General features: G+C 35.8%; 1 protein-coding gene across 1 annotated transcript in view; it reads right to left on the reverse strand.

Annotated features, from left to right (window-relative positions):
• The window catches only part of NPEPPS (aminopeptidase puromycin sensitive), a 101,665-nt gene that overhangs the window by 26,978 nt on the left and 50,368 nt on the right, over positions 1-24,319 (reverse strand). Inside the window, exons 3-10 of the mRNA XM_041725446.1 lie at positions 19,606-19,683; positions 10,346-10,467; positions 6,625-6,732; positions 4,761-4,961; positions 4,218-4,314; positions 4,075-4,108; positions 3,103-3,217; positions 813-977 (exon numbers count right to left, since the gene is read on the reverse strand). Of these exons, the coding sequence (XP_041581380.1) occupies positions 813-977; positions 3,103-3,217; positions 4,075-4,108; positions 4,218-4,314; positions 4,761-4,961; positions 6,625-6,732; positions 10,346-10,467; positions 19,606-19,683 (920 nt within the window). The remainder of the gene's footprint in view (positions 1-812; positions 978-3,102; positions 3,218-4,074; positions 4,109-4,217; positions 4,315-4,760; positions 4,962-6,624; positions 6,733-10,345; positions 10,468-19,605; positions 19,684-24,319) is intronic.

Genomic DNA, 24,319 nt, shown 5'->3' on the forward strand with positions numbered 1-24,319 from the left:
GGAAGCAGACAGCCTGTAATACTGAATTACATAAAAAGCTTTCTAGGAAAACCCTCCTAACTCATAAGATACTTTTCTGCCTTTAGCTCACTCATAAATGTACTATGATGATTCTTAAAAACACTGTAGTGACTAACACTAATAAAGTAGAATATACAACATGATCCCCACCATTTCTAAGGGTCTTGGCTTAGCGTTGCTGGGAGGCAAATCCCTACAGATCTTTTTATTTGGGAATTGGAGAGGGAGGAATGGAGAGATGAAAAACATTTGATTTCTTGCAATTAACTGTAATGGCCTATTTATAATTACATAGGACCCCAGTTAAGTATGTCAAGTAGACTAGAAGTCTAGTCCTTTGAAGGCAAAATTTGTTCATATAAACTAGCCAAAATAAGGATAGGTTAATTCGAGAGAAATAAAATATATATAAAAGCAGACAATGACAACAATAAAAGAATATGTTCAGAATTTTCTTTGAAACAAACAACAGAATAATAACGTTCCCCTGTGCATACTGCCCCAACAGGCATGGTTTTCCTATAGTATTCAATAAAAATGTATTCAGTGAATGCTTAGGGTATATAGCACTTGCCTCTACAAAGATAAAATTTTTATACTGCCTACCTTAAAAAGAAACATAATTAGTATTTAGCCTTGTGACATTTTCAAGACTGAAAATATGAGCTATACAAACAGGTGAATTGCCTGTGCAATTTTCTTTCCTTTCAGGATCCTAAGTATCTGTGTAACAAATTACTTATGTCATTAAAAATGAGAGTAAAGGCCAATGATTGAAAAGTATGGCTCACTTCAATAGGATGGCTGTTATCTAAAGCATCAAGTTCCTGGGCACGGGTGTAATCAGCAGATACAAACTGAGTCCAGATATCATATTCTGGGAAGCAGTGGTCTACACACAAATATTCAATCCATGATGCAAAGCCTTCATTTAACCAAAGATGAGTCCACCATTCCTAAAAACAAAAGAAAGAAATGTTAAAGAAAACAAAATACGTATCATTCCACTAATCTGAAAAACTCACATGTCCCTTCCACTATTCAACTTACAACTTAATAAGCCAAAATTCAGTGAAAAATATTTAGTAATTCACTCACATGTCCGAACAAAAAGGATGCTTAAAAGAGATGCTAAGAAAGGCCAACTGGTGACTTTGGCATCAGGCCTGAGAGACATTTCAAAACATAGCTCAGTAACTTTTTATTACCAAAGCTAGAAAAGATGGAAGGAAAAAGAGAGTGGGGGAGAAAGTCCTTATACGGAAAAGGGGAAGAGAGCAGATAAATGTAGGTGAGAACCTATAGTGTCAGGTAAAATTTAGTTTAATAAACCAGAAAGATACCAAGACGAGACAAGGAAAACTGCAAAGGATGTCCAATAATGACTGGGAAAAATCACTGTTGACTGACAAGTTAAACTTTCTAAATAAACAGAAAAGCAGTACTGCTTATATAAAGACTAGGTAAAATTAACAGAATTATCATGGCAGTAAGTAGATTCAGTGATGAATGGTGTTTAAGTATCTATACAAAATTCTCACCTGCTAATAAGAATAGCAGAACGGACAAAGAATATAAATGAGCCACAGATTAAAACCAACTTTAAAAAAACCCACAAATTTTTAGAAGAGATTTTAATCTAAGTTTTATTAAAGTTGACTAAATCTCTTACAAAAAGAAAGCAATATAAGAATCCAAGATAGATGCTAAAAGACTAATGCAACGGTAAAAAGCAAAAAGGCACTTAAAATTCTGAAAAGATCAAATATCTTTAATACTAAGTGATGAAATGCCAAATGCTTTGGGCACCTACTTAACTAGTAGCTTCCACGAAGATAGGCTGGTACACAGCTAGTTTATTCACCAACCTATTATGGTCCTTAAATTTCAGAGTTTGTTTTAAAGAAACAATTGACATCTAATAAATAGAACAGTTACTCAAATCCAGTAAAAAGATCTTTATTTTTTTGTAAAAAGTTCTTTAGAAGCTATATGAGAATATGCACATTTCCCCTATTAAAATGTATGGCTGGTAGTTTAAAAATAAAATCATAAAAAATGAAGACTGCTCAGAGCTAACAAAAATTGTTTGGTAGCAACAAACTTGCTACATTAGGAGAAGAGAATATTTCTGTACATATTTGAATACAGGTCTTAGCATACTTAATTCTACATGAAATTATATTTCAAACATTTTTTTCACACCTAAGTAAAATTTTAAACATCCAAAGCAAAAGGAAATGGTTTAATTTCAAGGGCTGGTTTTCTTTAAAAACTGTCTCAGACATGTAATAGTTGCTAAATGTCTTACTTTCTTGCTTATTCCTGTGACATATGGACTCAACTAACATCCAAGTCAGGTTTTGCTCTTTGGCAGCCTAAAATGCTATCAGGGAATTTGGCTGGCTTCAGAAGCCCCAGTTCTTTCTTTGCAGAGGTATTTCTAGTTCACTCATTAAACTCTGTGCTCCCAAGCTCTAACACAGCTAGCCGACATAAACAGTACTCATTTGGAGTAAGAAGAAAAAAAAGGTCCAGGCTTAAGCAGAGATCATTCAACCATTATAATAAACAACAATTTCAATGGGAGAGCTGGAAATTTTAATATAGTTTACAGTTATTTCCTGGTTTCTTTGCTTTCATTTCTAACAAATTTCAACTTAACATTTCAGGCAATGAGAAACCGATTCCTAAAAACATTTCAAGCTAATCAAAGACCACATTGTTATTTATCAGGTTTCTTTTTAGCGACTGAACTACATAATAAATATGCTCAAGAAACTATAGTTAGCCTGAAATCTCTATACCTAATCTCTCTCACCCAAATTAGTATCAAGACTTCCCCATTTGCGGGCAAATTCTACAATTTAGGAAGTATTTTGTGTTGAATGGACTGTCCACATGCTCTTGACTGACACAGATTCTGATAAATACTGTTCAAAGTGGACTTTCTAAAACAAGGATTTTCTATCATTCATTTTTTAGCACTATGTTCCAGTCAAACCTGAAACACTATGTAGCCAAAATAATGTGCAGCAGGATGAAGATAAATATATTTGAGCACTTAAAAATATTAAATACCATAGTAACAAGATTTCCAAACCATTGATGGGCGAGTTCATGTCCCACAACCAGAGCAACCCACTGGCGTGATGAAGAACAGGAGTTTTTTGGATCAATAAGCAATGCAGTCTCCCTGTGTTTAAAAAAAAAAAAAAAAAAAACTTGTTAAGCAATGTTAAGTATTTCAATAAAAGCAGGCATGCACAAATGGGGAAGGGAGATTCAAACAGTAAATAAGATGGTCAAGTTAGGCTTTAGAAATGTCAAGAAAACATTTCCTCAGAGTACACAGAATAGAAAAATTTCCAGAAAGATTAAAGACTGTTCCAACAGAATTCATACAAGAGAAGATCAAAGGTGTGATAGAAGTTTAATCATCAGTTTGTAAATAGGACAGCTGCCTGAAAGTTTTTAAAAACTTTGTCTAAGGGATTAGGTATTATTGTGCTAGACAGAGAGAGCAGACAGTCCTTCCATTAAAAGAAGGGGAGTGGCAAGTGGTGGGGGGCAGATACATTCCATAGTCCCAAAAAGAACACTGAGCAGGCTGTCCAAAATGTAACTCATCAAAGGCGGGGCAAAAACTTGTTTACAGACCCTGCTTTAAAAATTATACAACCCACATGTTTGTATTGTGGTGACAGATATGTAAAAACTTGGCTAGAAAATATTAAAGCAGAGTCAGTTCTTCAAGCTGGAAAAATAACTATGAAACTCCTGGGAGGAAGAGAAGGCACCGAAATGAGAAACTTGGCCAAAAATAGATTTAAAAATGTACTAATGCCAGATGCTCACTTTAAAATCTCACAATCTCAGATAGTAGCACCAGAGGGTGTTCATCTGCATTCCTGAAATGTGCACAGAAGTGGGGGAGGTAGGAAAATTTACAGCAGATCACAAAGCAGAAGTTACTCAACTGTGATTAGGAGTGAAGCTCTTATGAAATCAGTGATTGAAAAGATAAGGCAGGGTAATGTATCATTAACATACCTATATGTAACAAGGCCCCAGTTCTCCATGGCACCTTCATAAAATAAATATAAACATTTATTGATATATGTACATACTCCTTCCTCAAAATCACAAAATTCAAAAGTTATTACAATTCAGCAATAAAATGAAATTTACTTTACCAGCTGCAAAGTCTGCAATAGCAATGAGATCAATTTTAGGTAGAGGATAAGGAACATTGAAGTAGTCCTTATAAAAAGGCAGGGTTTTAGCAGCAACCTACAAAAGTATAAACAAAAGAACCATCTGATAAATATATTATTGTAATTCATATAGAAATCCACAAGGATTCCTGTTGCAAGCCAAAGCATCTCAAATTACTAGAAATCGACCCTGGGGAACCCTACCTCCAAAAGTCTTTGGCTTTTCCTGATATTGACCAAATTTTAATCCACTTATAACTCAGTATGAAAAATATATTACATCTTTTCCCACCCACTCTGTGGACAAATAAATTCCACGCTAATATTCCTTAATCATTATCTTGTAAAATATTAATATAACACCAAGGTTGGTAGTTTCAAAATTCTATTAAAAATAAAACCAAAGTACACAACAAATTTCAGTCTAAACTATAAATAATTGTACTAATAATTGATCAGAAATGTAAATTCCCCAACCTGGAGTTATGGACTGTTGGAACAATCCTCTTCAAGTACATTTACCTCTAACGCAAATTTTCCTTGCTCTGCTTTGCCAACAGGGGTGTAAACACGGACACACACACCATCTTTTGATCTTGTTTCTACAAAGTCATATTCACCCACAACAAATGCCACCAGATATGTAGACATGACAGGCGTGCGGGCAAACTTCACTTCTACTACATTTTCATCATCAGGGTATGGTTTCCGATCAATTACATTCTTTAAAAAAAGAGAGAGAAAGAGAACATATAAACAGACTTACGTTAAATACCTTAAAGTAGATTCTAGCCAAAAACTGTGCTGCCTCTCCCTTCCCCCTCTCCAGCACTGCTTACTTATCTACCCCAATTCATTCATTCACGCTCTTATGCTGTTAAAATCCTTCCTCTTAAGAAGGAGACATGAAGTTGAGGGCTCAAGTGTTAAAACTACCAAGCACCTGTGAGAGAAAAGACACAACTTTTCTTGAATTCCTATTACATGCCAAGCACTGGGATGTCTAAAGTAAGACCTCAATACTTTTCAAGTGAAATAAAGATAGAAGGCACTAATTATTAATAAAGGGTCATTGTGAAATCTACATGTCAAAGGGTACAGATTTCTAAATTTAGAGCACTCTCTAAACCAAGGCTGGCTCTAGGCAAATTTGTGAAGGAATCTCCACTTTACCTACAGAGTCCCTAATTACTCTTTGTTGTTACCCCTTCATTTCCTACTCAGGCTCTCTACTTCCTCAAAATCTCTGTATTCTTTCTTCCGAGGAAGACTTATTCAAAAACAAACCTGATAGATTCATTCATACTAAATTGTAAAATAATATTTCAGTTTATTTATTAGCCTCCTTTTCAAGAATATTTGAGAAGAGAATGGCATTCTAACTATGAAATTTTCTCCACCGAATATGAATAATGGTGAAAGGGAATATAAGGGAAGGGAGAAGAAATGTGTGGGAAATATCAGGAAGGGAGACAGAACATGAAGACTCCTAACTCTGGGAAACGAACTAGGGATGGTGGAAGGGGAGGAGGGCGGGGGGTGGGAGGGAATGGGTGACGGGCACTGAGGGGGACACTTGACGGGATGAGCACTGGGTGTTTTTCTGTATGTTGGTAAATTGAACACCAATAAAAATTAATTTATTAAAAAAAAAAGAAATTTTCTCCACCAATAAAGGAGGCAAAAGGCAGTTATTTTCAGGTTACATTAGGCTTTTCCAAGTTCTCCAGATTCATATTAGAGGTTATATAGAGTACTCTCTGTTTTAAACAATATAGTTCAAGCAGTAAATGCTTCCTCTATTTATGAAAGGGATAATGACATCAAAATTTGAGGAAATGTTATATGTCTATCTTTCAGGCAGACATTATACATAAGAATACAACCAACCAAAAACCTAGATATAATTCATTATATGGCTATATCTCTATATCTTTTGGCATTTAATGAGAAAGTCAGATTTTTTTCAGACAATATTTATTAAACTTGTCACTTAGTTTTCCAAATTAAAGTTTGTATGAAATTTCTTCCACGAGGAAGGAAACTCCAGATAAGGCAATTTAAAAAAAGAGGGCTTACTGAAAATAAGAATTGTGCTAAGTGGTTTCATCCTATTACATCTAACCAGCAAACTAAATATTTTTTTTTTAATTTTATTTATTTATGATAGGCACACAGTGAGAGAGAGAGAAGCAGAGACACAGGCAGAGGGAGAAGCAGGCTCCATGCACCGGGAGCCCGACGTGGGATTCGATCCCGGGTCTCCAGGATCGCGCCCTGGGCCAAAGGCAGGCGCTAAACCGCTGCGCCACCCAGGGATCCCCAGCAAACTAAATATTCTAAACACTTATTCAAAATTTAAATATACTTACAAACACATACATACCATGTTTGATAAAGCTACTCTGTCTTTAGGAACGACCAATGAGATATCAAAAGTTGCTTTGATAGCAGGCTCATCCCAGCAAGGAAAAGCCCTCCGGGCATCAGTAGCCTTAAGAGAAGAATATAAAAATATAAAAATAAATCCTACCGAATTAACCGACTATTTCATGAAGTAACTGTCATCGTCTTATTTCTATCATCCATTCCTTCACTTGTTTACTTCTTACTCCATGCCAGGCAACACACTAGGCAGTGACTACAGGGAAAACCTGAGGCTTACAATCCTTGCCACATCAACAATGCAAAAACAAACAAAAACAAACAATAATCCAAGAACTAGGTCTGCTGTAGATCTTAACAATATATAGTATTAGAAGAACTCAGAATTACATTTTTACTTTTAACAAAACATTCCAACATTTCAAAAATTCAATGTAAATGGCTTCAGCAGTAATGTTACAAAATACAGAGCATAGGAAGGTCAACGAGTACACTGTAAGGATAGGTTGCCTCCTATCCTTAGTGAGAAGGATAGCTGAGAAAATAGGTTGCCTCTCTGGCTTTTATTTCAAAATCAAAAATATTTCCAGAATCTCTGATGTACTTTGTTCTTCATCTGAAATGATAGCAGAGGAATAAAGACAGATGCTCTTTCAATTCTAAACACGTCATTTGTTTAATGGCATTTCCATATATACTACACATAAAACTATCACCACTTGACCTACTTAAAGAGACCTCTTTTTTTTTTTTCTTTAAAAGTAAAGAAAGAGCAAACTCATTAAAGCAAAATAAAGTTTAGTGGTTCAGTAGAATACCAGTTATAAAAGAAAGAAATTTTATTTTTTTAAAGATTTCATTCGTTAGAGGGAGAGCATGTGTGCATGCAATGGGGGATGGGCAAAGGGGAAAGAGAGAGACTGAGCAGGGAGCCCCTGCAGGGCTCAATCCCAGGATCCTGGGATGATGACTTGAGCCAAAGACAGATGCTTAACTGACTGAGCCACCCAGGTGCCCCAGAAAGAAACTTAAACAAAATAGAACAAAGGAAAAAAAAAAGAACCAATTCAAGATTCTGTACCATGAAAAGCAGGAGTAAATTATATAGAGGTAGAGGAAGCACATACTTCTGGAAAAAAGTTTCTCCTAGGAAAATGTTAGATGGCTGCCTGCAATCTCAAAGAAGTTGAATGAATAATGAATTCATTCAGAGAATACATAAAACATCTGAAAAGTAGAGTGTAAGGAAAGAAATGATAGCACAGAAAAATTGAAATTAGGAGCAGCAGCAGTAAAGAAATGAATTTATACTAAAGGAAATTAAATGAGTAACATGGATAACAAGATTTAAAAGTATCTAAAAAAAAGTTTCTAAGATATAAGAAGAACAGAGTGATGAAAGCCATCAAAACTTCATCTGAGCAACAGACATTAGATATACACCTATTATGAGAGAGCAGAGCACGAACCACAGTGAAAATGTAGGAGGAGAAAAAACTTGGCTATACTGAAGATCTGAATCTCAACATCAACAGGGTTCACCAATTACTATGCAGAAGCTAATGAAAAGTTAATGAAAAGTGAACCCCTTGTAAAAATTTTTAATTTTTAAGTACAAAGAAATAATATAACAAGCAATCAGGAAGAAAACACAGCAAAACAAAACAATATGTGACCCTAAAAGGGGCAAAAAGATATTCCAGTCTGATTCTTTCCCTTGACAAAATGAGGTAGGAATGACTGTGGAACAACATTCATATACCTTTAAAAGAGAAAAACTGTTAGCCAACTGTATGTACTACTCTTATGGCTGAAAAGTTGGGTTTATTACTCATTGTAGCAAAAGAAAACCCACACTAAGGAGAACCATGGGATGTGTGAGAAAGAACCTATTATGTATAATTTGGGAGTTGGCAGGATGAATTGAGGGGATTCACTCTAAATTGGGTGCTGTCATAAAATGGAGGCAATTCTGTGGGATGGCATCTCAGCAAATCTTACCTATAGAGAGGAGGGCTGTTTAGCAAGACTAAACTGTAATTGGTAAAGTAGTTAGTAGTCATTCATTTTAACTAAGAGAGGAGGGTGTGTTCATTATTTCATGGGTAGCACAGTGACCTTGATTTTATGTGACCTTAGATGAAATTATGAAGTACCCTTGTTTTGTTTCACTTTATCATCGTCTCAGTAAACTTGTCTAAGGCTGGTGTTCTATGATGCTATTTATGTCAAACAAGAGACTAGCTGGGAGTGCTAGGACAACTTTTGGATGTCAGGGGCTGCTGTTCCTTCTCCCCCCACCAAATCTATTATACATTCAGTAAAACTGGCCATGTATTAAAGCAAATGAAAGATTTCAGATGTGCAAAGGCTCTGGTAGTATATATCACCCACATATCCTCCCTTTAAAGAAAATTATTTGGAGACATACTCCAGCCAACCATTCCAGGATGCAGAAGTGCTCAAAGGGCTAAAGATAAGCAATGAAATAACTGAAACACAGATTTAAGCCTAAACAGCTGTGGCAATACTTGTTTTATTTTTTTTAAAGACTTTATGTATTTATTTATTTGAGAGGGAGCACACAAGGGGAGGAGCAGAGGGAGAGGGACAAGCAGACTCAATATTAAGTGTGGAGTGCAATGCACGGCTCGATCCCATGACCCTGAGATCATGACCTGAGCTGAAATCAAGAGTCGGAAGCCAGGGACACCTGGATGGCTCAGTCGATTAAGCATCTGCCTTTGGCCCCGGTCATGATCCCAGAGTCCTGGGATTGAGCACTGCATAGAGCTCTCTGCTCAGTGGGAGTCTGCTTGTCTCCTATATTTGTATGTATAAATATGTATGTTATGTAACAAAGCATGTATGTAACAAAATTATATATGCGTGTGTGTGTGTGTGTGTGTGTGTGTACATGTATCTGTCATACATACATGTCACAGAATTTCAATACCTGAATTGCTTTTATATTATGTATCTTTCTTACTTAAAATTATACCCTTAGGGGATCCCTGGGTGGCTCAGCGGTTTAGTGCCTGCCTTTCGCCCAGGGCATGATCCTGGAGTCCCGGGATCGAGTCCCACATCGGGCTCCCTGCATGGAGCCTGCTTCTCCCTCTGTGTCTCTGCCTTTCTCTTTCTCTCTGTGTCTTTCATGAATAAATAAATAAAATCTTAAAAAATAAAATAAAATTATACTCTTAGTATTTGACATCTGTGGCTTTTCCTACCAATTTTTTTTTTAAGATTATTTGTTTATTTATTCACGAGAGTCAGAGAGAAAGAGAGAGAGAGAGACAGGGAGGGAGATATACAGGCAGAGGGAGAAGCAGGCTCTCCATGGGGAGCCCCATGTGGGACTCAATCCCAGGACCCTGGGATCACGACCTGAGCCAAAGGCAGAGGCTCAACCACTGAGCCACTCAGGTGTCCCTCCTACCAAATTAATAGTAATGCTATTTTGTGTGTTTGTGATGTACGTATTCATCCTCCAGTCCACTTCCCTAATTCTCTCCCTCTATTAAGGAGATAACTGGCTGAATATAAAATAAAAATTCCAAAATCATGAATATAATTATGGCCAAAGGCACCTAGCCTGAAATAGTCATGCAAATAATGGAACACACTGTCAGAATATCTACTTTAAGATCATAACATTTTATTATTTTTTTCCTTTTTATTTTTTTAAGATCATAACATTTTAGAGAAAAATACTATACCTCAAACTGTGTGACAGCAGCATAGCGCACCTCTCCAGAAGGGGTAGTATATTTACTTCTATAGAAACCTTTCATTTTGTCATTCAGCTCTCCAACAAAATCTATCTTTAAGGTTCCTGTACCTGTGATTGAAGATGAATGAAAACCACTTTAATATAGATTTTAAGTAGAAGTTATCAAAAAATATGTCCTTAAAACACTTAGTTGACTACTTAGAACATGCAAATCATTCTTTCCTTTCTCAAACACTTCTCCAAGCAATGAAGAGAATACAGTATTTACTAAAGTAAATGGCAAACTAAGCCTAAAGTAAACCTTAACATCATATTTAGGGTGACTGCTTAGAAAGTTCTTTAACTTTATGAACTTAATCTCTAATCACCAATACATAAAAATAAAAACAGGAAAGGAAATTAACATTTATTATTAAATGTATAGCATGCTATAGTACATGGTGCTTTAAAAATATTTAGAAACTTGTAAGTAGGTATAGTCTCCATTTTTTCAGATAAGGAAACTGAGGCTGAAAAGTTAAATAACTTGCTTAAGGTCACACAATTAGTAAGTAGCAAGAATGACATAAAAATTCAGGCCTGTTTAATCCAGAATTCATGCTCTCTGCCATGATGCCATACAAATTGGTTCATTTAGAGGACTTCATGCCAATTACTCTATCATTAGGATAAAACCTTATCTGTTCAATACAAATGGAACACTGATTCCATACTTTTGTAAGGAACCATACAGGGAAGATCAATGATTTTGCTGGCAAAGGGGAATAAAAAACTTAGTCACCTCAATCATTTGAAATGATAATATTAAAGAAATACATTTATTCAATAATTACTAAATGCAAATAAAAATGCAACCTGAATATATATTCTATTGTTGTATAAGGGCAAAACCAAATTAGACAAAATAGGAGTTTTATGAGTATATATACCTACTTTCGTCACAGAAAAAAGATTATAATATCTATTTGTCATCTACTAAATTCAGATGCATGACAAAATAATAATACCATTCTAATTTTACAAATTAAATCCTCCCCTCCAAAAACAACCAGAAAAATGTTGGCTTTTAACTGATCCTTTTAAAGTGCCTATTTATAACCAGGATCTAGAGCATGAGAATTTAACTAATCAAAGACATAGTATGACTATAAAGTAAGTAGGCAATCATTCCAAAACTTTTATATCCCAATATTTTAAACTGTCATTTTGGAATGCCATAAAGCAATGACACTGACACTGTTCAAAATGTTCTTGACTCTCTCTGATATATCCTTTTGGATGTTCTCAAAGTAAAATCTTCACCTTTCAAAACTGAATTGACTTTTTCGAAAAGGTCCAAAAGTCTTGAACAGTCCAAGCCTACAGAGTAAGTGAATGACAAACTGCAAACTGTTTCTAGATAAAACATTGTGGTCTACTAAGTATGTTAATTAAGTAATTAAACTGATTTTCATATGTGCCTCAAACTAATTCTGAAAAGTAATTTCAAGTGAAAATTTCAGACCTTTGCAGCAAAGTCATCATCACTAAAGAAAGTGCCATTTCTTTTTCTTTAAAGTAAGCTCTGCGCCCAGTGTAGGACCTGAACTCAACGCCAAGATCAAGAGTCACATGCTCTAATGGACTGAGCCAGCCAGGCACCTGAAAGTGCCAGATTCTTAATGTAATCATGCTGGGAGAAAAAAATTGAAGCTCACTTGAATAAATGTTTGTGACTCTTACTTTTAAAAAATTAGACAGTCTGTCTGAGGGGGACAATGAATACTTTCTTAAAGAGAATGATAGATCACTGGAACAGTAAATAATATGGTAAAAGAATGTGAAAGATTTCTGAATTGATACTAAAGAATTTAACTATAATATAAAATTTCTCCCTATTTTCTTTAGGAATTCACTAATCCTTAAAAAAAAGAAAATATATATTCACATTAATAAAGTTTACAAGGGGGATCCCTGGGTGGCGCAGCGGTTTAGCGCCTGCCTTTGGCCCAGGGCGCGATCCTGGAGACCCGGGATCGAATCCCACGTCGGGCTCCCGGTGCATGGAGCCTGCTTCTCCTTCTGCCTGTGTCTCTGCCTCTCTCTCTCTCTCTCTCTCTCTCTCTCTCTCTCTCTCACTGTGTGCCTATCATAAATAAATAATAAAATAAAATTAAAAAAAAAATAAAGTTTACAAGGAATATCTAATTATAGAAACCCACCACCTTTAAAGTGTTTGATTGAATTTTATATTGAAAATTCCACAAATGGAAAGGACCAGTCTGTTTTCAGTAAGTCAACTGTTAAGATATCTTTTATATAATTCATATTCCATGAGGAATCTACTTTTGCCTTTTCCTATTTGGAATAAAATGATTTAAAACTTGTAACTAAATAAGAAAGGCTGCTTACACTTTTACTCGGTTTTAAATCTCCAAGGCCATCAAAACATAATAAGATATTGATAGTGACCACTTCCAAAAAGTGACATACTAAACAAAATACAAAGTATTGGGAAAGGTTATTACTTGAAATTCAAACAAAACACATGTTAAAGTTTTAAAAAATCATTAATAAATTTAACTAGTGTTATATGATATGAATTATGAAATATTTACTATTAATATAGAATTTTAGGGTAAAAACAGCAGAAAAAAGACTTGTTAAATAAATGTCAATTTATCAAATTTATACCATACTGAAGAATTGATTGCCAGATTGTCTAATTTTATACGTTTGCCTACATAATTTACATTGCCTCCTCCCATTAGACACTTTATTTCAATATCCAATATTTATCGGCTTGGGATGGTAAACCTTTTAAAACATACAATAAGCTCTTTATAAATTAAACAACCAGAAAATTGCAACTTCTGCCTAAAACCTTATTTGTTTAAAGCTTAGGAGAGTATAATTGTTGTAAAACCTGAAGTAGATCTTGAAATACTTCAATAAAAATTTAATGAGCATACTAAATGCTAAAAAAATTAAAGACAGATTAATCTGTATATAAAGGGAATAAAGGTCTCTGCCTTTGTGTCACCAGGTCCTGTGATCCTGTTTTTTCAGTCTTTGAAATGTCAGTATCACCTAGTGTTCCTCCAAATAAACACCACTCTGTAGGATCCTTAACAAATGACTCTGAAGTTTCTGTCAGCTTACAATGATCATGGTAATTTAACCACTATTCTAGAATGGTGCCAACTTCAGAAAAGAAAATGTTTTGCTTAGCTATCAAATAGTTGGCATGACTGTAAAGTCTGGGGAAGCTAAACACAAAGGTTACCAATGTTCTTTAAATATATGCTCCATATTTATTCCATTACCAGAAGACAGAATGACAACCTATTAAAACTTGAAAAAAATAAGGATGTCATTAAAAATAATTCATTTATTCATGAGAGACACAGAGAGAAAGGCAGAGACATAGGCAGAGGGAGAAGCAGGCTCCCCAGGGGAGCCCAAAGCGGGACTTGATCCCAGGACCTCGGGATCATGCCCTGAGCCAGACAGACGCTCAACCACTGAGTCACTCAGGTGCCCCAAGGACATCATTTTTAAAGCAAAGAATGACTGGGTAACTGTGCTCCAGAGAATCTTGGGAAAATGTGAAAGCCAATGATTTTCAAACATATTTACAGATGTTTAATAATCAATGTAGCCTCATAAATAAGAATTTCTGTTCCTAAAAATATTTTATTTACTTATTTATTTGAGAGAGAGAGAGTGCACGAGCATGAGCAGAGGGAGAGGGACAAGCAGACTCTGCGCTGAACATAGAGTCCAAGTGGGGCTCCATCTCACAACTCCAAGATCGTGACACGAGTTATAATCAAGAGTTAGATGCCTAAGCCACTCACGTGCCACTCAAATAAGATAATTTCTTAATTCCAATATTTATATCAGTTACTTATTTATACTGTTGTAATCATTTAAAAACCCCCAAACTTTGTCAAGTTATAGTACACAAAAGGTCATAACCTTCTCTGATTTGCTCCTGCTTTTATTAGAAATGACTTCACAATTTACCACATCTGCTGTAAACAGTCCTCATCAAGGATGATGCAGTTCTTATATACTGATAACTGACTTATTTTTTAAAAAGATTTGAGAGAGCAGGAGGGGAGGGAAAGAGAGAAGCAGACTCCCTGCTGAGCATGGAGCCTGACTCGGGGCTGGATCCCACAACCCTGAGATCATGACCTGTGCTGAAACCATGAGTCAAATGCTGAACCAATGGAGCCATCCAGGTACCCTGACCTCTTTTATTTATACACACATGTAAGGGGAAAAGAAGGGTGCAGAATATAATGCATGGCATGCTAATTTCTGTGTTCTTAAAAAGTATATGTAGAAATGCTTATAAAACCATGGAACAGGGCAGCCCAGGTGGCTCAGTGGTTTAGCGCAGCCTTCAGCCCAGGGTGTGATCCTGGAGACCTGGGATCGAGTTCCACGTCAGGCTCCCTGCATGGAGCCTGCTTCTCCCTCTGCCTGTGCCTCTCTCTCTCACATGAATAAAAAAAAAAAAAAAAAAAAAAAACAAACAAAAAAAAACCCCATGGAACAGTTTTGAAAGGTTACACAGGAAACTGGTTGTTTCTGAGAAGAGCAGAGAGAAGGATTAGGATGACAAATTTTCACTATATATCATTTGAATTTTAAACCATGTATTATATGTTTACAATACAATTTAAAATATAAAAAGCATAATGTGGTGGTTAGAAGTATAGACTTGTGAATTAAACTGCTTGGGTTTGAAATCGAGGCTCTGTCACTTACTAGCTATTGACCTTGGACAAGTTATTTAATTAAACCATGTTTGTGCCTTAGCTTATTTATAAAGTGCAGATAACAGAAACTATTTCAAAAAGGATTAAATAAATTAGTATTTGTGATACAATAGATACATGCTGCATACACATATACATACATATGCATATTTACATATGCATGTATATGTATGTATATAATACACATGCACCCTCTAGGAGTTTCTGTCAATTCTTACATGCTGAATTCTAACAAGTACATTCTAGCTTCTTTTGATAAATCCAGTATCTTGAAATTTTTTACTTGATAATACTGTCATATTTTCTAATGCTGAACAATTGGATCTACTACCTTTACACACACACACACACACACACACACACACGGTTTATGTATCTTTTGGGATGATTTTAAAAACCTGTTTTGAAATATTTTTTGTTCCTCTCCATTTTTTATTTAAGTTCTGCTCTTAAATTTTTGTTTCTGTCTTCTGCTTTTTTCAAGTTACCCATTTTTCTTGTCTAACTTTGATCTTAATGCTTAGTTCATTAATTTTCAGTCTTTCTACTTAACTAAATATGCCTTCTGAGTTATGTTTTACTTGTATATTACATGTTATATAGTAATTTCATTATCCAGTTCTAAATATTTTCTAATTTCCATAAAAGATCTTCCTTGACACTAATTTTCAGAGGTATAATTTTCCCAAATATATGAGGAGGAATTTTTTTTTTGTTTCTCATTTGCAGATTTTAATCTTCTCATAGCATTATCACATAATATAGTCTGTAATGATACAGATTTTAAATTTTTAAAAATTTTATCTTATTTCTATTAAAGTAATAGTTCGTATTTTAAAACTCATAAAGTAGTATAAAGGTTTATATATAAGCTGTAGGCCCCTGACCAATGCTATCCTACTCCTCACACTGCCCCAGCAGCAACTCTGTGATTTCTAAATACTTTGCTCATATACTTATTTCTTCACTTTTCAACTTTACACATTTTCTTCTTACTACAGAAAGTGAAGTTTTAGTCAAACTATATCTCCCACTCCTACATCTTTTACAAAGAATTAAATTTTCTGTAACCTTGCAAATATGAAGATATCTTTCTTTTACCCTCTTTAAATTTATAATTTGGCTAAGCATAGAATTAATTCTAGGTTAAAAATCATATACACTCATAATTTTAAAGGAATGGATTTCATTAGAGTCTAATTTCCATTGTTCCTGATGGTTAGTCTACTGCTGTTCCTTTTTTTATTCATTCAAGTATTGTTGATACACAGTGTTACATTATTTTTTAAAAATTGTTTTAAAATTTATTTATTCATGAGAGACACAGAGAGAAAGAGAGGCAGAGACACAGGCAGAGGGAGAAGCAGGCTCCACGCAGGGAGCCTGACGTGGGACTCGATCCTAAGTCTCTAGGATCATGCCCTGGGCACTAAACCACTGAGGCACCCAGGCTGCCCCACAGTGTTACATTAGTTTCAGGTGTACAACATAGTGATTTGGCAAGTCTATACCCTTTGTTATGCTCACCATAAGTGCAGCTACCACCTGTTACCATAGCTATAATAATACCATGGACTATGTTCCTTATGCTGTACCTCTATCCCCGATTTACTCATTCCATAACCGGAAGCCTGTTTCTCCCACTTCTTTTCACCCATTTTGCCTACCTCTAACCCCACAGTCTATTCTGATCCCACAACTTTGAAGGTAATCTGCTAGTCTTCCCTCCTTCCTCCCAACTTCCTGACCTTGGGAAGAAACTCTTTGAGAGCCTGTTTGTCTGTCTTAGAAGGAGAGAGAGAGAGAGAGAGTGCTCACACAAGCTGGGCTGGGGGTGGGCTGGGGGTGGGGGGTGGGGAGGGTGTGCAGAGGGAGAGAAAGAATCCCAAGCAGACTTGTGCTGAGCACAGAGCCCAATACCGGGCTCTATCTCTCGACCCTGAAATTATGACTCAAGCTGAAGTCAAGAGTCAGATGCTTAACCGACTGAATCACCCAGGCACCGCTGTCCTGTTCTTGTTTAATGAATGTGATATTGACAATATCTTTAAGGATATTAATTTGTTTTGTGGGTTTTTATTTTTTGACACTTTCTTTCCATTTGTCTTTACTTCTAATAAGTTCCTATATCTCTATTACTGTTTGGCTTTTTACTCTATCTTTCACAGTAGAAGTTTAATCAAATATCTGGTAATATCTGGTAATTGTTACCCTAGTGACTTTGGTTTGGCCATACAATTTGCTTTAGCCAGTGAAATGTGAATGGATATCAAGTATACCACCATCCATGCAGAAGCCTTAAAAGTATCTTTGTGGTTGTCTCTGAACCCATCCCTGAGCTTCTGTCCTCTGCTATGTGAGAGAACAGTATGCTGTAGATAGTAGCTGCTCACTACAGGTCCTGGACTGAGAAGAGTTGTGAGCTGAGAAGAGTTCTTAGGCAAAGGTATGCCTGCAGCAGTCCTCAGTGCCAGGTGTAAGCAAGAAATATTTGTTGTAAGCCACTGAGATATGTGATCCCATTTGTGGATTAAAATGCACACATATATTTATTATATACATAGAATATTTCTGGAAGGATTCACAAGACAATGGAAGTGGCAGGGGTAGAGAAATCTTAATTTTTATGATCTATTCTTTGGTATCTTTTAATACATACTCATAGCAAAACATTTATTTTTATAATAATTTCATATAAGAAATCCTAGTCAGAAAAAGGCAAAAGAGCACTGAAATAAAAGATAAAACTCCAATCAAATTTTTTTCTAAAAATACTACTATATTAAGGCAATATATTATCAGTATAAAAATTATGGAAACTAAAAAAAGATATAAATAACAAAAATAATCAATTATGTCAACAACCAGACATATATTATTCATATCATTTTAGAGGTATGATTCATCACCCTGTATATATAATTTTGTATTCTGCTTTTCAAGTTTACATTATAATAAATACTTCACAGTGTTAAGAACTCATAAAGCTCACTTTTAATTAATATATGTATATTTCCACCATACTGATATCATAATTAGCTTAATTACTCCCTTAGTGTTGGACAAATACATTCATTCTAATTTTTTACTACCTTAAGTAATGTCTCAATAGACATTTCCAGGCATAAAGTATTTCCTACATTTATGATTTTTCCTTAGGACATATTCCTATCTCCAGAATTACTGGGTCAAAAGATATGAACATGTTTAGGCTTTTGATACATATTGCCAGATTGCCTTCCAAATACATTGCATAGATTTACATTCCCAACAATAATATCAAGGTAGTCACATCATTGAGAATCATTTTTTAACTTTAGCTTACAGAACAGGCAAAAACTGGTATATTAGTAATTGGTGTTTTCAATTTTTTTTTTAAAGCCTTTATTTATTTATTGAGACACAGAGAGAGAGAGAGGCAGAGACAAAGGCAGAGAGAGAAGCAGGCACTATGCAGAGGGCCTGACATGGGACTCGATCCAGGGTCTCCAGGATCACGCCCTGGGCTGCAGGCGGTGCTAAACCACTGCGCCACAGGGGCTGCCCATAAGTGCTGTTTTCATATTTCTCATTACTAGGAAGCCAAGTATCTTTTCACATGTTTCCGTCATTTGCGTTTTCTTTCATACAAATTATCTGTTGCTGTTTTTTTAAAATTCTTAATTCCAAAAATAAATAAATAAATAAATAAAATTCTTAATTCCAGTTAGTTAATGCAAAGTGTTATTATTAGTTTCAGGTGTACAATATAGAGATTCAACACTTTCATACATTACCTGGTGCTCTTCATGACAAATGCACTCCACCTGTTGCTTTTCAATTGATCACTAATCAAAGTCTTAGTGCTTTACTAATTGATTTGTATATAATTTCTTACACTACATTAAGCTCAGGAAGTCTTTTTTCTTTGTGCTTTTATATCTAATAATAGTATCTGTATTATTATATTATTATTATTATTTTATTAAGTAGGCTCCACACCCAGCGTGGAGTCAACACTGGCTTTGAAAACTTACTAACCTGAGATCAAGATCTGAGGTGAGATCAACAGTTGGACACTTAACCAACTGAGCCACCCAGGTGCTCCTACCTAATAATAGTATCATATCAACAAATCTTTCCTTCCATGTCCTCACTAGCATAAATTTTTATACATTAAAATCATCTGTGGGACATTCATCTCAGAGATGTGGACTCAATTACTGGAAGATGGAGTTACTGGGTAACTGTATTTTTAAAAAGCTGAGACTGAAAAAGTAAAAAACAATGTATTATGTTCCAGGGTAGAATGATTATTAGTTTTGGTCTTCTTTTTTCCTGGTGCCCCAAAAGCTGCAATGAACCTCTTTCAAAAGCTTTGTCTTAATACTTAATCTGCTTAAAACGAGAAAAAGCAACTGGCATACGACAAATCTCTCTGGAAGAAATAAGATGTCAATATTCATCATGGAATTTTACAAAAGCCATGACTTACCTGTTTGGAGAGTACTAGGAAAAGACAAAGTGACTTTTTCATCTTCATTCTGGTAGTTAAATCCTGTAGCATGTATTTCTGGAATGGAAATTAAAAAACATTACTTCACAAATCTGACTGGACTAAAAACAAAATCCAGACTGCAGCAATTAACATTTTTAAGACCCAAATCTCTACTAAAAATAAATTTTTTTTTTTTTAAAGTAGGCTCCAAGGGCCTCTGGGTGGCTTGGTCAGTTATCCTCCTTCGGCTCAGGTTGTGATCCCAGGGTCCTGGGATTGAGTCCTGTGTCGGGGGTCTCTCTGTTCAGTGGGGAATCTGCTTCTTCCTCTCCCACTGTCTCCACTTGTACTCTCTAGCTCACTGCCATATAAATAAATAAAATATTTTAAAAAAATAAATTAGGCTCCAAGCCCAAAGTGGGGCTTGAGCTCATGACCCTGAGATCAAGAGTCATACACTCTACCAACCGAGCCAGCTTGCTGCCCCTAAAATTAAATATTCTTAATTAAAAAAATTAAGTTCCTATTAACAAAAGCGTCATTTCAAACTAACCTATTTTATTCCACATCCTAGGTTAAATATGCTCCTGAAACACAATTATACAACCTGTATTAATTCATAAAACTTTTCTTCCCCAGAAAATTTTTATGATACAAGGGAAACAGGGCTACTATAAATATGAAAAGGTTTTCTGTCAGATTCCCAACATGCTTCATTCCCACCTTTGTGCAACTAAGATGTTACTTTCTTTGTAGCAGTTTTACTCATGAACATTTGAAAGAGAAAACTGCCAAGGCTTCAGTGTTAAAGACATATCAATGAAAGTTCTGCCCCCCAGCAAAAGACAGGTAACAATTCCAACTAAAATATGGGTCATATTTAATTCCAATAAAATTCTTCATTATTGGGATCCCTGGGTGGCGCAGCAGTTTAGAGCCTGCCTTTGGCCCAGGGCGCGATCCTGGAGACCCGGGATCGAATCCCACGTCGGGCTCCCAGGGCATGGAGCCTGCTTCTCCCTCTGCGTATGTCTCTGCCTCTCTTTCTCTCTCTGTGTGTGACTATCATAAATATATATAAAATTTAAAAAAATCTTCATTATTACATTTTACAGAAATGAAGGTGAAAACAGATGTATGGATTAAATAAATTATGGCTTTGATTTGCTCTCTAGCAGGAGTGAGAAGACATTGCTTATTTGATACTTCAGAATGCTCAACTGACACTTTAGGGAAAGAGCTAAAGCAGATCGACTTCCAACCACATCATATTCACATCCCAGAAGTCAGTCAAAGAGGCAGCCGTAATAAGCACACAAACAGATGTTCAACATCCTTAACCATCAGGGAAACGCAAATCAAACCACAATGAAACACCCACTAGAATGACTATAATCAAAAAGCCAGATAATACTAAGTATAAGGAAGGATGTAAAGAAATTGGAACCCCCATACATGGTTGGCTGGTAGGAATGCAGAGGCTAATAGGAATGTAAAATGGTGCAGCCACTTAGGAAAACAGCCCGGAAGTTCCTCATATGATTATTAGACTTAACATAAGACCCAGAAATCCCTCTCCTATATAGATAGATAGATAGATAGATAGATAGATAGATAGATAGATAGATAGATAGATATAGATATAGATATAGATATAGATATAGATATATAGATATAGATATAGATATCTAGGAGATATAGATAAATCCAAGAGAAATAAAAATGTATGTCCACACAGAAACTTACACACAAATGTTCATAGAAGCATTATTCATAGTAGCCAAAAAGCTAAGCATGGACCCCATCTCAGGGCTTGATCTCATAACCCTGAGATCATGACCTGAGCTGAAACCAAGAGTCAGATGCTGACCAACGGAGCCACTCATGTGCCCTGAGTTCTACACTCTTTAAAAAAATGATTTTATTTATTTATTTGAGAAACAGAGAGCATGAGTGGGAGGGAGGGGCAGAGGGGAAGGAGACTCCCCACTGAGTAGGGAACCCAACTTGAGGCTTGATCCCAGGATCCTGAGATCATGACCTGAGCCGAAGGCAGATGCTTAACTGATTGGGCCACCCAGGTGCCCCTGAATTGTACACTTTAAATGAATGAATTGTATGGTATGTGAATTGTATCTCAATGAAACTCTTATTAAAAGAGAAAAAGGTAGCTTTATTACTCATGGACTTAAATTTGATATGCATAACAGTGATTCAGATTTAATAACATCCTATGAGCTAGGCAAGATGCCCACAATTTCTTTTTATGAATCATCCTAAAATTAAATTTTCAAGGTTTCTAATACCATTATGGTTCAAACATGTCTTTATAGGGCTAAATCTTTACAAAACCAATAAAAAACTATAATTTCAGATTTTAAAAGAATTTTTAAAAGATTTTATTTACTTGAGAGAAAGAGAGAGACTGAGAGAGAGAAAGAGAGCACGAGCAAGGCAGAAGGCGAGGGACAAGCAGATTTCTCAGCTAAGAAGGGAGCCTGATGTAAGGTTTGATCCCAGGACCCTGAGATCATGCCCTGAGCCTAAGGCAGACACTTAACCAATTGAGCCACCCAGATGCCCGATCTGATTTTAAAAGAACTTTAATCAATTATTCCTCATTTACAGATGAAGAAAATGAGATATATAAAGTTAATGATTTGCCTACATTCATATAGCTGGACTAGAATTCAGTTCCCATTGCCAAAATCTTTTCTACTATCATAAATTAGCTCCTATAAATTTGAAAAGAAACTCAGAACTTGGCATATATACAATAATGATGAAATCACTACTAAAACAATGACTTTTGCCTGTAAAAACTTGAGATTTTCTCTGATTCCCACATATAGAATCATACTTAAACTATAGGGCAGTCAAGAATCACCTTAATGCTCAAGAATGTACCTTTCTGACAAAGATATAAAACAGCCTTATGGTCTATGATCCACAACCATCTCCAAAAAGGATTATTAAAACTAACTTGTTTTTATAAATGCACAAAAAAGGCTTCAAATTGGCAATGAAGGGACGCGTGGGTGGCTCAGCAGTTGAGTGCCTGTCTTCGGCCCAGGGTGTGATCCTAAGAGTCCCAGGTTCGAGTCCTGCATCAGGTTCCCCGCAGGGAGCCTGCTTCTCCTTCTGCCTACATCTCTGCCTCTCTCTGTGTGTGTTTCTCATGAATAAATAAATAAAATCTTTTTTAAAAATTACAGTAAATGAAATTTATCATGAAAAAAAGTCAAGTATTATATTGCTAGATTCCATTCTAGCACATGCTTTCAAATATGCATATCAATAAAACTACATGTACAAAAAAGAACAAAATTGACTTTAAAATTCTCTTCTAGAGGGGCACCCAGATGGCTCAGTGGTTGAGTATCTGCCTTCAGATCGGGTTGTGATCCTGGGGTCCTGGGATGGAGTCCCACATCAGGGGCCTTCTCCCTCTGCCTATGTCTCTGCCCCTGTGTCTCTCATGAATAAATACATAAAATATTTTATTTTACTTTTTTTAAAGATTTTATTTATGCATGAGGGAGAGAGAGACAAGACAGAGAGAGGGAGGGAAAGAGAGAGAGAGAGGCAGAGACATAGGCAGAGGGAGAAGCAGGCTCCATGCAGGGAGCCTGACACGGGACTCGATGGGGTCTCCAGGATCAGGCCCTGGACTGAAGGTGGTGCTAAACTGCTGAGCCACCTGGGCTGCCCCATAAAATATTTTAAATAAATAAATAAATAAAATTCTCTCCAGAAAAGAGGGCTGTCATCTATATGATTTTTTTTTAGAAAAGAGGGCTGTCATCTATATGATTTTTATATATTTTTATATATTTTATTTGAGAGTCTGCGCATGCACACCTGACCAGGGAGGGGGGCAGAGAGGGAAAAAGAGGATCAAGCAAGATTCTGCAGGGAGCACAGCACCCAACTTGGGGGCTTGATTCCATGACCAGGAGATCATGACCTGACCTGAAACCAAGAGTTATAGACACTTAACTGAGCTCACCCAGGCACCCCATAATCATGTATTTGAATTTCTTAAAAAAAAATTTTTTTTTCTAATTACTTTATATTGAATAACATGCTACTTGATAGATGTATTAGGCTTTGAAATAACCTTGGTCAACTGCAGCTTTGGATATTCTGTAAATGGCACCACTATTTATCCAGTGGCTCAAACCAGAAATATGGAAATCATCTTGCTTCCCTTCATGACTATCTCTCATAATACATTCCAAATGAACAAATTCAGTAGCCTCTATCTTTAATCCCAGATTTTTCAATCCCTCCATCACTACAACCCCAGTCCAATGCACCATTATTTCTCTCCCATACCATTATAGTAGCCTCTTAACTGGTCTGTTTCTGCTCTTGCTGCTTTATAGTCTATCTTCACATGGCAGCCAGGGTAATCTTTGAGATCAAACCTCTAAGAGAGTCCCAAAATATTCAGAATGAAAAGCTAGGTCTGCTTGAGGTTGGTAAATATTTCTTAGGACCAAAAAAATACTAAATATAAAAGAAAAAAAATTGATCAGAATTCATTAATATCTAAAACTTGTGATTAACAAAAGACATTAAGAAAATTAATAGGCAATTCACAGACCAAGAGAAAATATCTTACAGAGAATATACCTAAAAACTTCTGCAACACTATGATAAAAAGACAATTCTATTAAAACATGGGCAGAAGACTCAAACAGTTTCA

Source organism: Vulpes lagopus, chromosome 12 (genome assembly GCF_018345385.1).
Source record: "Vulpes lagopus strain Blue_001 chromosome 12, ASM1834538v1, whole genome shotgun sequence".
NCBI classification, from domain to species: domain Eukaryota; kingdom Metazoa; phylum Chordata; class Mammalia; order Carnivora; family Canidae; genus Vulpes; species Vulpes lagopus.